Source organism: Schistocerca serialis, chromosome 4 (assembly GCF_023864345.2).
Source record: "Schistocerca serialis cubense isolate TAMUIC-IGC-003099 chromosome 4, iqSchSeri2.2, whole genome shotgun sequence".
NCBI classification, from domain to species: Eukaryota; Metazoa; Arthropoda; class Insecta; order Orthoptera; family Acrididae; genus Schistocerca; species Schistocerca serialis.
In genome coordinates this window covers 266,726,246-266,740,982 of record NC_064641.1, presented here as the reverse complement: position 1 = coordinate 266,740,982, position 14,737 = coordinate 266,726,246, and the positions used below count along the sequence as shown (strand labels likewise).

At 44.7% G+C, this 14,737-nt stretch overlaps 1 protein-coding gene across 1 annotated transcript in view; it reads left to right on the top strand.

Annotated features, from left to right (window-relative positions):
- Positions 1-14,737, top strand: part of LOC126473893 (loricrin-like) — a 118,708-nt gene that overhangs the window by 18,111 nt on the left and 85,860 nt on the right. The window contains exon 2 of the mRNA XM_050101233.1: positions 7,247-7,398. Coding sequence (XP_049957190.1) covers positions 7,252-7,398 — 147 coding nt within the window. The 5' untranslated portion in view covers positions 7,247-7,251. The remainder of the gene's footprint in view (positions 1-7,246; positions 7,399-14,737) is intronic.

Below are 14,737 nucleotides of genomic sequence, written 5' to 3'. Positions count from 1 at the left end.
CATCTCTACGATCGTCTCCATGGGAGAATAGCAGCCTGCATTGCTGCGAAAGGTGGATATACACTGTACTAGTGCCGACATTGTGCATGCTCTGTTGCCTGTGTCTATGTGCCTGTGGTTCTGTCAGTGTGATCATGTGATGTATCTGACCCCAGGAATGTGTCAATAAAGTTTCCCCTTCCTGGGACAATGAATTCACGGTGTTCTTATTTCAATTTCCAGGAGTGTATATGACATACACTGGCCAAAGAAGGCAGTTTTCAAAGCAATCGTTAGGTATTCGGCTGCGTAATTCAGGAAATCTTCGAAAACATATCGGTAGACGGGTATGGATTGGGTCCCCGTTTTCACCAAATGTGAATCCCGACCCTTATCAACATGTGAGCTCGTGTGTACAACTGATATTTTACATCACCAGTCTGGCTAATAATAAGTGAGGAAATGAAATGTTGACACAGGAATCTTGAGAAGGCATCTGTCAGTTGTCGATGCAACAACTGCTCTTTTCAGCAGAAATACTGAGGTGAAAGGGTCCGGAAAAATGCGAGAACTGCCCACTTAGGAAAAGTTGTCTGCCGATCGAGGTACAGGTAATCGGTTGCGCAACACAGGAGCCGGTAGTAGCTCTCCCAAATCTGAGGATCGCTTTCGACGATGACCTCTGCAGCTGCAGGGCCGGGCTTTCGTTACGTCAGGTCGCTCAACTCATCCCGGAAGTTTTGCGCTGAGACCGCAAATTACGACATTCTTCCCACGGTTGCCTTCTTTATTCCTTGACTGATACACCTGCAGAGACCTCAGCCATACACCCAATAAATAGTGAAAATTTCGCATGTAATAAGCTACGAAGCTGTTACTACGATAAAGTGAGTTGTGACTTGGGTAAATCATAACAAAGTGTGTTTTGTAAAAGAAATGATGAACCCATGTGGATAATGGTACTTAACGTAAATCACAAACAAGTAGATAAGTTGCCTGTGAAGACAAAAATAACATTTCCTAAACGTTTGGAATGTGACAAAAAAGATTTAAATTTGAGAACGGTATTGTCACGGCTACGTTTTTAGATGGATGTTAACGGATTTCTAGTCAAGGTAGATTTATGTGTAACCTCAATGGTCGAAATCTTGAGATTACATACAAATTTAACACCATCAACACTATTCAATCTGTGACATATTTCTTCAACATTTAAACATGATTAAATCATTTAGTTCACAAATGGGCAGCTGCGTCACCCTTTCTATCGGGCGGGCATAGCAGTTTGTGAAGTTGGAAAGAGAGATGCTAACATCCAAAAAACGTGAAAGAGACAAACGTTTGATGTAGGACCTAGCAATTGACACTAGACATTGATATTTGTAACTAATTTTACATAACAGGCGGAAAGGCCAATTTTTGTTCGATTACACGATTGGCATCAATGACCGGAAACTGCATCTACAACTCATCTGGCAATATACTCATTTTTTTTTATTTGATTTCTCAACAACAATATCGTGACGAAGATGATGTTGAAAAACAGAAATGAATTATAGGTATTTCTTTTACCTTCCATTGCTGGTACAACAAAGTTTTTCATTGTACAGCAATTATTATGGAAAAATAAGTTCCCGAAATCAGACTGCGAATAAACCTAAAAAAAGAAGTTTGGCATTCGATGGAGCTTAGTCTTCTCAAAATGGTTTATACAGCTGTCTATTGACTCCAAGCAACCACCCTGTGGAAACAGATGAAGATTTTGAATTTTAATGTGAATATTACATTCGTTAAGAAGGTATGTATACGATTTAACAAAATACGAGGAATGCTCAATAAGTAATGCAACACTTTTTTTCTCTGCCAATTTCGGTTGAAAAAATACGGAAGTTATTGTGGGATCTAGTGGAATATTCTCCCTTCGGCCCCTGTAGTTTCAAGAAGTTCCTATAGGTGGCAGCGCAATACGTAACCTTCATAACGGGGTGTGTTTCAAGCAAAAAGCTGTCGTCTTTTCTTTTGGACGAAAACAAGAGCACCGTGGACATTAACGGGCGCTTGCAGAAAGTCTACGGAGACCTGGCTGCTCACAGAGCCACTCATTCTGGAAATTTTGCCTCCCTGGGCAGGGCGTATGTCATCATCGCAGTAAGGTGGCACAAGCTTGTCCGATCTCCCGCATGCAAGCCAGCCGTATACAGCGGTGACTCCTGCTGTATTGGAACGTGCGCACACTCTCATTCGAGGTGATCGACAGGTTACGATCAAAATACCTCGCTGCTCTTTGGCACGTCACTGTTGGTATTGCTGACACATTCGTCCATCAGTGGGTGCACTTAAAGGTGTGTGCCCCCACAACCTGTATCTCGCACCATCCGACTTCCATCTGTTTAGCCCGATGAAGGACGTACTCCGCATTCTGTGGGAAGCAGTAATATGATGATCGAGAGGTCATTTATGCAGAAAGATGTTGGCTCCGACATCGACCAGTAGAATGTTACCATGCGGCCGTACAGGCCATCCTAGTAAGTTAATTCAAATGGTTCAATTGGCTCTGAGCACTATGGGACTCAACTGCTGAGGTCATTAGTCCCCTAGAACTTAGAACTAGTTAAACCTAACTAACCTAAGGACATCACAAACATCCATGCCCGAGGCAGCATTCGAATCTGCGACCGTAGCGGTCTCGCGGTTCCAGACTGCAGCGTCTTTAACCGCACAGCCACTTCGGCCGGCAGTAAGTTGGTGTAAAGGTCTTCACGTTGTACAGAGATTATATTGAAAAGTAGGGTTTTGTAGCCAAAAGTGTAGGGAATAATACGATGTACTGGAATCCTGACTAAAAGCAACCCGCTTTCAGAAAAAAATGTGTTGCTTTACTTATTGAATGTCTCTCGTGAAATATCTCTTTGAGTCATGAAATCTTTACAAACTGACAGCTTGTTTGGACGAGACAAAAGCCCAAGACATCGCAAATCCCATAACATCTGTCTGTAAAAAATATAAAAGCACCAAATACCAACTCACGTCACTAAAATTAGAAAGTGGACTCACCAATACCACAATCAACATTAAGTGAAGAGACCGATACCAAATGGAGAGAAATCCTATAACTCTACAGACGCTGCAAGGTTTCATTAACACTGGAATGAATCTTTCACTCTGGACCGGAGTGTGGTTTATGAAATCTTCCTGGCACATTCAAACTGTATTAGATTGTCACGTGAATTTGGGACTATGATTTCGCAGTTGATGCTCTTATCGTCTAAATTATCCAGGTACGTCTAACTGCTTAAGTTGCATCGTGTGTGTGTGTGTTTGTGTGTGTGTGTTTGTGTGTGTGTGTGTTTGTGTGTGTTTGTGTGTGTGTGTGTGTGTGTGTGGTGATAAGATAGTTAAGCTAGTAATAACAGGGAGTGCGAAAGATTGACTTGAGGTTTCGAATCCCGGTCAGGAACATACACTGCCGGAAAAAAATTTGCAACCAAGAAGGAGTTATGAAACATAAACCAAAGCTGTTAGGCGTCTTTATGTATCTCAAAGATAATACAGGGTGATTCAAAAAGAATACCACAACTTTAAAAATGTGTATTTAATGAAAGAAACATAATATAACCTTCTGTTATACATCATTACAAAGAGTATTTAAAAAGTTTTTTTTTCACTCAAAAACAAGTTCAGAGATGTTCAATATGGCCCCCTCCAGACACTCGAGCAATATCAACCCGATACTCCAACTCGTTCCACACTCTCTGTAGCATATCAGGCGTAACAGTTTGGATAGCTGCTGTTATTTCTCGTTTCAAATCATCAATGGTGGCTGGGAGAGGTGGCCGAAACACCATATCCTTAACATACTCCCACAAGAAAAAATCGCAGGGGGTAAGATCAGGGCTTCTTGGAGGCCAGTGATGAAGTGTTCTGTCACGGGCTGCCTGGCGGCCGATCCATCGCCTCGGGTAGTTGACGTTCAGCGCCTCAAGCGAACAATTGTACAACTAAATGAAACTTTATAGCTCCCTTAATTCGCCGACAGATAGTGCTTAGCTCTGCCTTTTGTAGTTGCAGAGTTTTAAATTCCTAAAGTTGTGGTATTCTTTTTGAATCACCCTGTATATATTCAGATTTCTCTCGAGACGCGTAAGAGTGGCACCACTATGAGGATGCAAATCAGGTTCGTTTTAAATACACACTGTAACTGCCGTGACCTTTGTTGCCTTTGAGAGTGATCTTGGTGAGTTGATGTTAGTTATGAATGCCTTTAAGGCTGTTATCAACATATCACCGAATAGGGGTTCGAGAAGCTGGATGGTCCTCTGCGATACTGCGGAGAAATTTTGCCACTGTTCATGATTGCTGGTAGCGGTGTTCACGGGAGCATACGGTCGTAAGAAAATCGAGGCCCGGATGGCCACGTGACACTACCGAGACTGAAGACTGTCGTGCTCGGCGCATGGTTCTGGCGTGAAGTACTGCATCTGCCGCAGCAATCTGAGTCGCAGTTGGCACCACAGTGACACAACGAACTGTTACAAATTGTTACTTCAAGGACAGCTCCGAGCCAGACACCCTGTAGCGTGGATTCCACTGTCATTATTTGCGATTGAAGTGGTGTCATGTGAGAGCTCGTTGGAGGGTTGGGTGCAGGTGTGCTGCGTTTTCTGATGAAAGCTGGTTCTGCCTTGTTGTCAGTGACGGCCGAGTGTTGGTTAAAAGGAGGCCAGTAGAGGACTTGCAACCAACGCGTCTGTGGGCTAGACACATTGGACCTACACGTGAAGCTACGGTCTGGGGCGCGTTTTCGTAAAATTCGCGTTGTACAGAGATTATATTGAAAAATAGGGTTTTGTAGCCAAAAGTGTAGGGAATAATACGATGTACTGGAATCCTGACTAAAAGCAACCCGCTTTCAGAAAAAAAATGTGTTGCTTTACTTATCGAATGTTTCTCGTGAAATATCTCTTTGAGCCATGAAAACTTTACAAACTGACAGCTTTGATTATCCCATGCGGCCTCACTGTAAATTTGTACGCCAATTCGGTGAATCCACCTGTTGTGCTGCCATTCATGAACAGCGTTCGAGGGGGTGTTTTCCAACGGGATAATGCTCGCACACGTACCGTTGTTGTAGCCCATGCACTGCAGAGTGTCAACATGTTGCCTTGTCCTGCTCGATCACCAGATCTGTCTCACATCGAGCACATATGGGACGTCATCGGACGACAATTCCGGCGTCATTCACAACCGGCATTAGCTGTTACTGTACTGATCGGCGAAATGCAACGGGAATGGAGCTCCATCCCACATACTGACATCCGGCACCTGCACAAGACAGTGCATGCACGTTTGCATACTTGTGTTAAACATTGTGGCTGTTACACCGATTATTAATGTATCAGGATTTCACATTTGCGATGGAGTATCTCCCGCTTACTTTAATCTGTGATCTTGCAATATTAATCATTTAAATATGTTGCCTAGACAAAATGTGTTCTTGAAATTGCAATATTCTACATTAATTGCTTTTTTCTGTAGTGTATGTTTAATTAGATACTCTACTGGCCATTAAAATTGCTGCACCACGAAGATGATGTGCTACAGACGTGAAATTTAACCGACAGGAGGAAGATGCTGTGATAAGCAAATGATAATCTTTTCGGAGCATTTACACAAGGTTGGCGCCGGTGGCGACACCTACAACGTGCTGACAAGAGGAAAGTTTCCAACCGATTTCTCATACACAAACAGCAGTTGACCGGCTTTGGCTGGTGAAACGTTCTTGTGATGTCTCGTGTAAGGAGGAGAAATGAAAACCAACACGTTTCCGACTTTGATAAAGGTCGGATTGTAGCCTATCGCGATTGCAGTTTATCGTATCGCGATATTGCTGCTCGCGTTGGTCGAGATCCAATGACTGTTAGCAGAATATGGAATCGGTGGGTTCAGGAGGGTATTACGGAACGCCATGCTGGATCCCAACGGCCTCGTATCACTAGCAGTCGAGATGACAGGCATGTTACCTGCATAGCTGTAACGGATCGTGCAGCCACGTCTCGATCCCTGAGTCAACAGATGGGGACGTTTGCAAGACAACAACCATCTGCACGAACAGTTCGACGACGTTTGCAGCAGCATGGACAATCAGCTCGGAGACCATGGCTGCGGTTACCTTTGACGTTGCATCACAGACAGGAGCGCCCGCAATGTTGTACTCAACGACGAACCTGGGTGCACGAATGGCAAAACGTCATTTTTTCGGATGAATCCAGGTTCTGTTTACCGCATCATGATGGTGGCATCCGTGTTTGGCGAAATCGCGGTGAACGCACATTGGAAGCGTGTATTCGTCATCGCCATACTTGCGTATCACCCGGCGTGATGGTATGGGGTGCCATTGGTTACACGTCTCGGTCACCTCTTGTTCGCATTGACGGCACTTTGAACAGTGGACTTTACATTTCAGATGTGTTACGACCCGTGGCTCTACCCTTCATTCGATTCCTGCGAAACCCTACATTTCGACAGGGTAATGCACGACCGCATGTTGCATGTCCTGTACGGGCCTTTCTGGATACAGAAAATGTTCGACTGCTGCCCTGGCCATCACATTCTCTAGATCTCTCACCAATTGAAAACGTCTGGTCAATGGTGGCCGAGCAACTGTGTCGTCACAATACAACAGTCACTTATCTTGATGAACTGTGGTATCGTGTTGAAGCTTTATGGGCAGCTGTACCTGTACGCGCCGTTCAAGCTCTGTTTGACTCAATGCCCAGGTGTATCAAGGGCGTTATTACAGCCAGAGGGGATTGTTCTGGATACTGATTTCTCAGGATCTATACAGCCAAATTGCGTGAAAATGTAATCACTTGTCAGTTCTAGTATAATATATTTGTCCAATGAATACCCGTTTATCATCTGCATTTCTTCTTGGTGTAGCAATTTTAATGGCCAGTAGTGTAGAAGTCATTGCAGCAAAGTCCGCAGCTCGTGGTCGTGCGGTAGCGTTCTGGCTTCCCGCGCCCGGGTTCCCGGGTTCGATTCCCGGCGGGGTCAGGGATTTTCTCTGCCTCGTGATGACTGGGTGGTGTGTGATGTCCTTAGGTTAGTTAGGTTTAAGTAGTTCTAAGTTCTAGGGGACTGATGACCATAGATGTTAAGTCCCATAGTGCTCAGAGCCATTTGAACCATTGCAGCAAAATTAATCAGGACTAGGTCATTCAGCTTCGGCAGCGCATTGAGCGGTGTTGTCGTGTGCGTGTTGCAGACAGGATGAGGACGTGGACCCGGCTGCTGGTGGCGGCCCTCGCGCTGAGCTCAGCGGCCGTCGTTCTGTCGGCGCCCGTCCCCGAGGACGAGACGGAGGCGCTCGCACGGGACGAGCCCGCCATCCTGGCCGCCAAGCAGCAGCTCGTCAAGGTCAGTGCTACCTCGTTAGAGGGATCTGTGCAGTGGTGTGACTACTTTATTGTTCCAGAGGAAAGTCACTACAAAACTTCTGTTGGCTAAAATATTCTGTATGTAAAACAGTCCCAGAGTCGCATCTTCTGGGTGTGGGTGGGTGGGGGGTGGGGGAACTATTCAGGAGGATGTCATCGGAGAAACATAGACGACAAAAATTTCAGATAAAAAGGGAGCCAAAGCTGTTAAAATATGGTGGCACAAATAATGCTGAATATTATGTGATTAGATCGGATAAGTAATAAAGAGAAGGTGAGTCGAATTCAGGAGAACAGAAATTTGTTGCGCAACTCGATTGAAATGAGGGATCGCTTGATAAGCAACATCCTCAGGCATTAAGAAATTGTCAGATTAATCGTCAGTTTGGTATTGGAAGAAAGTTAGTGGGTTAAAGTTTCTAGAGGGAGACCAAGGATCGACAACACTAAGTAGTTTCAAATGGGTGTAGAAGGGTTATTCAATAAGAAAACGTAAAAAATTCTTTTAAAGGAATGTATTAGGAAATGGAATACAACATTTGTATGTCAACGTATTCCCCCTTGAGCTGGACAAGCTTCTCAACTCCAAAAAAATTTTTGGGGCCATGTCCGTAACCGGTTATGCACTGCTGCCTGGAGTTCCTACCAAAATTCAGCCACTAAGAGCTCCTTTCAGTGGGTTAAAAATGTGATGCTCTGAAGGTGCCAAATCTTGGGAAGGGGGTAGGGGTATGGAGGGAGTGGCAATCACACGAACATCAGGTCTCGCTGCACTCGTCCATGATCTTTCCTTCCATTCTTTCATTTCTGATGTCAACTCTTTTGCAACTCGCATCACAAACACTTTCTTGAAAATCAGTACGTTATGAACAATATGATGAGCTAATTCGGTACGAATTTTCGTCATAGCTGCAATATCTCCCACTGTAATACGCCTGTTTCCCTGTATCAGCTTGTCAACTCTTGCAACGTTGTTTTTAGAGAATGCATAGAGAGAGCCCATCTGGTCAATCTTCAACCTTTGTTTCACCACGTTTGTACTTATCTGCCCACTCGCACACCTGTGTTCGACTGAAACAATTTTCAGCATCTTGCACTGTCATCCGACGGTGAATTTCGATTGGTTTCAACTCTTCAACTAACAGAAATATAATTACACTCTGTAGCTCCACGGTGGTGCAAACTTGTTTCCCAGCATCCCATTCGTGACGCAGGTGTGCCAGCCCCAGTTTATAATGGTTCTAGGACACCACCGAAAAATAACAAAGAAGAAGAAATTTTTCTGAAGTTTTGTATTTTTTATGCAACCTTTCTTATTATTTATTGAATGTTGTGGTAGTTATGCAAAGATGAAGAGGCCTGCACAGGGCAGACTTGCTCGAAGGGATGCATCAGGCCAGTCTTTAGATTGAAGACCACAACAACAACATCATTATCTAACTACACACATCAAAAGAAGTTTTGCATCACCCAAGCTCCCAGAGTTTCCGATTACAGACGGTGACTGTGGATATTGTATCACAGACTCAGTCCCTTTGACTGTTCAGATATGTCACTCAACCCGCCCAAAGACGTAAACACCCATGCATGAGCAGCGATTATTAGACGGAAGAGGTCTGACAACCGATCAGTTCCAGTCATTCCACCAGGAAAGAGATACACGGTTCGTGTTCTCTGCAATCATGCCTGGACGGTCAATACTGCGATTCGACCACTTCCGCATTGTTACTTTGTGCCAGGAAGGACTCTCAACAAGGGAAGTGTCCGGGCGTCTCGGAGTGAACCAAAGCGATGTTGTTCGAACACGGTGGAAATACTGAGGTATAGGAACTGTCGATAACATGCCTCGCTCAGGCCGTCCAAGGGCTACTACTGCACCACATAACCGCTACCTATGGATTATGGCTCGGAGGAATCCTGACAGCAACGCCACCATGTTGAATAATGCTTTTCGTGCAGCCACACGACGTCGTGTTACGAGTCAAACTGGCATGATGTGCAACTTCACACCCGACGTCGACGGCGTGATCCATCTTTGCAACCACGACACCATGCAACGCGGTACTGATGGGCCCAACAACATACCGAATGAACCGCTCAGGACGCATCACGTTCGCTTCACCGATGAGTGTCGGATACACCTTCAACCAGACAATCATCGGAGACGTGTTCGGAATCAACCCGGTCAGGCTGAACGCCTTAGGCACACTGTGCAACGAGTGCTGTAAGGTGGAGGTTCGCTTATGTTTGGGATGGCATTATGTGGGTTCGACGTACGCCGCTGGTGGTCATGGAAGCCGCCGTAACGGCTGTACGATACGTGAATGTTAACCTCCGAATGATAGAGCAACCATATCGGCAGCATATTGGCGAGGCATTTGTCTTCATGGACGACAGTTCGCGGCTCCATCGTGCACATCTTGTGAATGACTTCCTTCAGAATAACGACATCGCTCTACTAGAGTGAACAGCATGTTTTACAGACATGAATCCTATCCAACATGCCTATGATAGACGTGACGTGACGCACCATCCACTCTGAGGGATCTGCTCCGAATCGCCGTTGAGGAGATGGACAATCTAGACCAACAGTGCCATGATGAACTTTTGGACAGTATGCCACGACGAACACAGGCATGCATCAATGCAAGAGGACCTGTTACTGGGTATTAGAGGTACCGGTGTGTACAGCAGTCTGGACCACAACCCCTGAAGGTCTCGCTGTATGATGGTACAACACGCAATGTGTGGTTTTCATGAGCAATAAAAAAGGCGGAAATGATGTTTATGAGAATCTCTATTCCATTTTTCTGTACAGGTTGAGGAACTATTGGAACCGGGGTGATGCAAAAAATTTTTGGATGTGTGTATTTTGATGCGGTCATCTTCGTTGTTCTGTTGGAATATCTGAGAAAAGCGCTTGCATTCAAAGTCTCAATTACCAGTCGTATGTATTCCAGTCATCGTCTCCCTCTAAAAATTTTGCTCTGTATGGATACCTCTGCTTCCATGGAAGTTACTCCCTGATGTATTAACACAGGCCCTATAGCCCCATCACTTCTTCTAGTTAGTCGTTTGCATGTATTCGTCTCCTCGCCGATTCCTTTTCCTTATGAGTCCACTTGATTCTTCTGCAACATCAAAATTCAAACACTTTAATTCTGTCCTTTTCCATGATTCATTTCCATACAATGCTGTGCTCTACTGTCGGTAGTTTTCCTTATATTTGATGCTCGTAGGCTTATTTTGGGGAAAAATGCTCGTTTTGCCCCGTGATACTCTACTTCGTACGTCCTTCGTGCACTCCTTTTATTTCCTCTGGCAGGAAGAAATAAATAAAATACATTGAAATTTTTAGATGTACTGGGCGGTTATAAGTAAAATACAGCTGCTCACAGAAGTCCAGTGTGGGTTGTAATTACACTAGTATGGCAGTGAAACTTGATAATGCGTTAATGCGTAACTGACTTACTGTGGAAAAAATTCGTTCCAATTTTCGCCATCTGGCATCTTTACGTCTCCGGTGAAATTAATAATAAAAAATCTCTTATTTCCTCTTTTCTGCCCACATCCATTTCGTAATCCACTACACATGGATCTTTTTATACGTCTTTATCGCATTCACAGAGCCAAATTTTTACATGGTGGCCAAAATTGCAACTAATTTCTTCTTTCGTAAATCGGTTCCGCATTAACGCATTACAACATCTACCAAGTTTCACTGCCATGCCATTATTACAGCTCACACTGGACCTCTGCGAGTAAGAGCACATTAATTATAACCATCCTGTACATTACACTGTTAGCATGAACCGACACTAACTCACTCGATGTAGCTTGGCTAGTCACTGACCTGTTTCACAAGACGTCCGTTTCTTGCGGCACCCTCTTTGTTGACTGAAGTCCATACCACCATCTGCGACCCCTGTACGGTAACAGGTCACTCATGTTGGGCAGAGCCTGCGCCTTACAGGAAACATCGAGAGAGAAGCCAACCGAATAGCTTCCGGGGCTCCTATAGTGCGCAATGGATACTTAAGAGTTGACCGTCTACAACCTTAATTTTTCTCTAACTCTACTTGACTCAGTGATCAGCGCGGTCTGTTTGAGATGCAGGCCTTTGTAGGCCTTGATAATTCTCATCCAAATTACAGAAAGGTAGTAGAGGGGTAGAGAAGTTCACAATTAGAAACACGAATCAGAAGGGAGATTGAGGTTTAATGTATCGTCGATGGCGACGTGTAGGCTACAGACACTTGCTCAATTGGAGAAGTATGGCGATAGAAGTGAGCTGCGACCACGTCGGGAACTATACTGCTGTTCGCCACAATGGCATAGAATGACTTGCCTGTGATCGGAGCCTCTCCCTAAGGTAGTGAGAGTCTAGCGCCTAAGCAGCTGCATCACGCAGCTCAGCTTCATTAGGCAAACAACAGGTGGAGCCGTGGTAATACGTGGCCCTGCTTCGTACAGCGGTGTTTAAGCTCATTCAGTTCTGTTTGCGTGACAATCCAAAGTGCTGTGGCGTAACCGTGGTCTCCAGAATACTGTTCTTGCAGGAGTTACGGCACTTGAGGGGACACGCTAGTTAGAAAGCTGCACGTAACTCTTACCGTGCATTCTGGGCAGTCAGCGGGAAGGAACAGGCGGCCGGCTGTAGCTGAGACATGACACGGCGGCTCGCTCGCCTGGCAGAAATAATCGCCTGGCGACGTTTTGCGCGCAAGGGTGTAGCGGCTGGCGCGGTGACTCAACAAGCGCCGGGCGGCCGCCGCCCGCCGTAGCGGCATTGAGCAATGCGCGGGACATGTGTGCACAATGTGCGAGTGCGTGTGCGTGCGTGTGTGTGTGTGTGTGTGTGGCCAGCCAGCGTCACGTGGCGCCTCTCTGGTGGTGTGGGAGGCGACAGCTACACGTGCTACAGCTACCAACCATGTCAGTACAAGCTTAGGGTAACAGCGAGCTTCTCTCCAGACCGTGAAGGTCCAAGGGATGTCTACCGGCCGTCGTGTCATCCTATGCTTTGGGCGAGGAGGATCACTTGGTCAGCACACCGCTCACCCGGCCACTTTGCACACGTTCTATGCTATGCAGCAGCTACTGCTTGCTCAGTCGGCTTAGTGCACCCGTACCAGTCCTCCCATCCGAAAAATCTTTGGCACTGCCGGGAGTCGAATCAGGGTCCTCCGCATGGCAGCCATCTACGCTGATCAGTCAGCTACGTAGGCAAACAAGGGAACGTAATACGTACTTCAAATTATTATTTTCTTCTACTGTTACTGTGAAAGGGGCCTTTCTCCGCTGTGCTGTGCCGGTGAACTACGTAATTTTAGCGTTATTTCTCGGAACAGTGAAGTAAATGTTACTCATTTCACATGAAGGATAAAGCCCAACGTTTGTTCTCCTGCACAAAGACGCTGTTTTGGAAGAGGAGTCTAAGTAACATTTCCTAACCACACACCGTTGAAGATATTGTGTTGTGGCTTCGGAAAAGCTAACGAGAACCAGTGGACCGAAAAAAACTAATGAAGATACACTGAAAGAGACCAACGAGCAGAGAAACCTCATATCAACTATCCTAAAAGGCACACAAAAGTTTTCGAACATTCTTTGAAATACAATTAATTCTTAACAGACGTACTGGAAGCCAAAATTTTAGTGGATAACACCAAGGGGAGGAGAGGAGATAAGATATTCGAAATACTGAAAAGCAGAAATTATCGAGAAATGAAGAGGACAGCAGCAAGTGAGCGACAACGGTTTCAGCTACAAGAAGTATTGTTTAGAAGATGAAGAAGAAGAAGAAGAAGAAGAAGAAGAACGAGAAGATGTGTACACTTTAAAGTAGAAGGTAAATAATTGCAGGACCATATATTTCCACAAATGTATGCATTGATATCAGTAGAAACTTCCAAATATTTCAGTATTTGTGTGGTACAGTTAAGAAGATATTGGAAACAGAAGGTCAGAGACAGTATTTGAAGTCTATAACGTAGGTCTGAGATATGAATGTCGAATACTAACATAATTTCCGGCAAAAAGAACAGAGAAGAAAAAATTGAAATTTGTTAGTCTCGTATCAGGCCATAGGTTACTGCATATGAAGATGAAAGCAAATACGAGACAGATCTGAAGAGGCTACAACAAGATGTGGGAAGAAAAGGAAGCAACACTAAGCCCAAATAGTTGGGGCCAGTATTCTTAGATACTGCTGTAAGTCAAAACAAGGGAGGAGAAGAGCCGAAACCTCCAATGAAATGCGATCTGAGCAAATTTCGATGTCTTTGTCAAGTTAAGGAGTTTAAATCTTTAATCCGTGCAAGAAGATAATTAGAAGAAACATTGCCCTTTATATATGCAACACGAAACCACAATTTTTAACTGAGAGACGTGTTCTAATCAAAGTTCATGTGAAACGCTAAAAGAGACTGAGAGCACATTCAGGTAATTCATAAAAAAATTACTTGTAAACGCGTAGATTGAAAGAGACTATAACCAGAAGGTGTCACCCATCCACAAAACTCTTTCCCCAACTCAAACGAGCGTTGTCACTCTATCATTATGTGGTAACCAACAACCTGTCAGTGGATGGATGGGATGGAAAAGGCACCGCCAGTGTACTGTAATCATAAGAATATTAGTTAATAGTGCGAACAATTTTATCAATTTTACAGTAATTTCAACCCCTGGACAATGATGTGACAGCATGTTTCCGCAATTTTAGTATCATAGCTAAACCTCCCCTTCTCTACTTTGCGAGTATCATTGCGAATGTAGATAGATGGCTGTGCAATATGTCCATTCTTTGTTTGTTGTTGAACACATAAATCAACAAAGCATACCAGGCAGTGCTCTATATACACTACTGGCCATTAAAATTGCTACACCAAGAAGAAATGCAGATGATAAACGGGTATTCATTGAACAAATATATTATACTAGAACTGACAAGTGATTACATTTTCACGCAATTTGGCTGCATAGATCCTGAGAAATCAGTATCCAGAACAATCCCCTCTGGCTGTAATAACGCCCTTGATACACCTGGGCATTGAGTCAAACAGAGCTTGAATGGCGCGTACAGGTACAGCTGCCCATAAAGCTTCAACACGATACCACAGTTCATCAAGATTAGTGACTGTTGTATTGTGACGACACAGTTGCTCGGCCACCATTGACCAGACGTTCTCAATTGGTGAGAGATCTAGAGAATGTGCTGGCCAGGGCAGTAGTCGAACATTTTCTGTATCCAGAAAGGCCCGTACAGGACATGCAACATGCGGTCGTGCATTACCCTGTCGAAATGTAGGGTTTCGCAG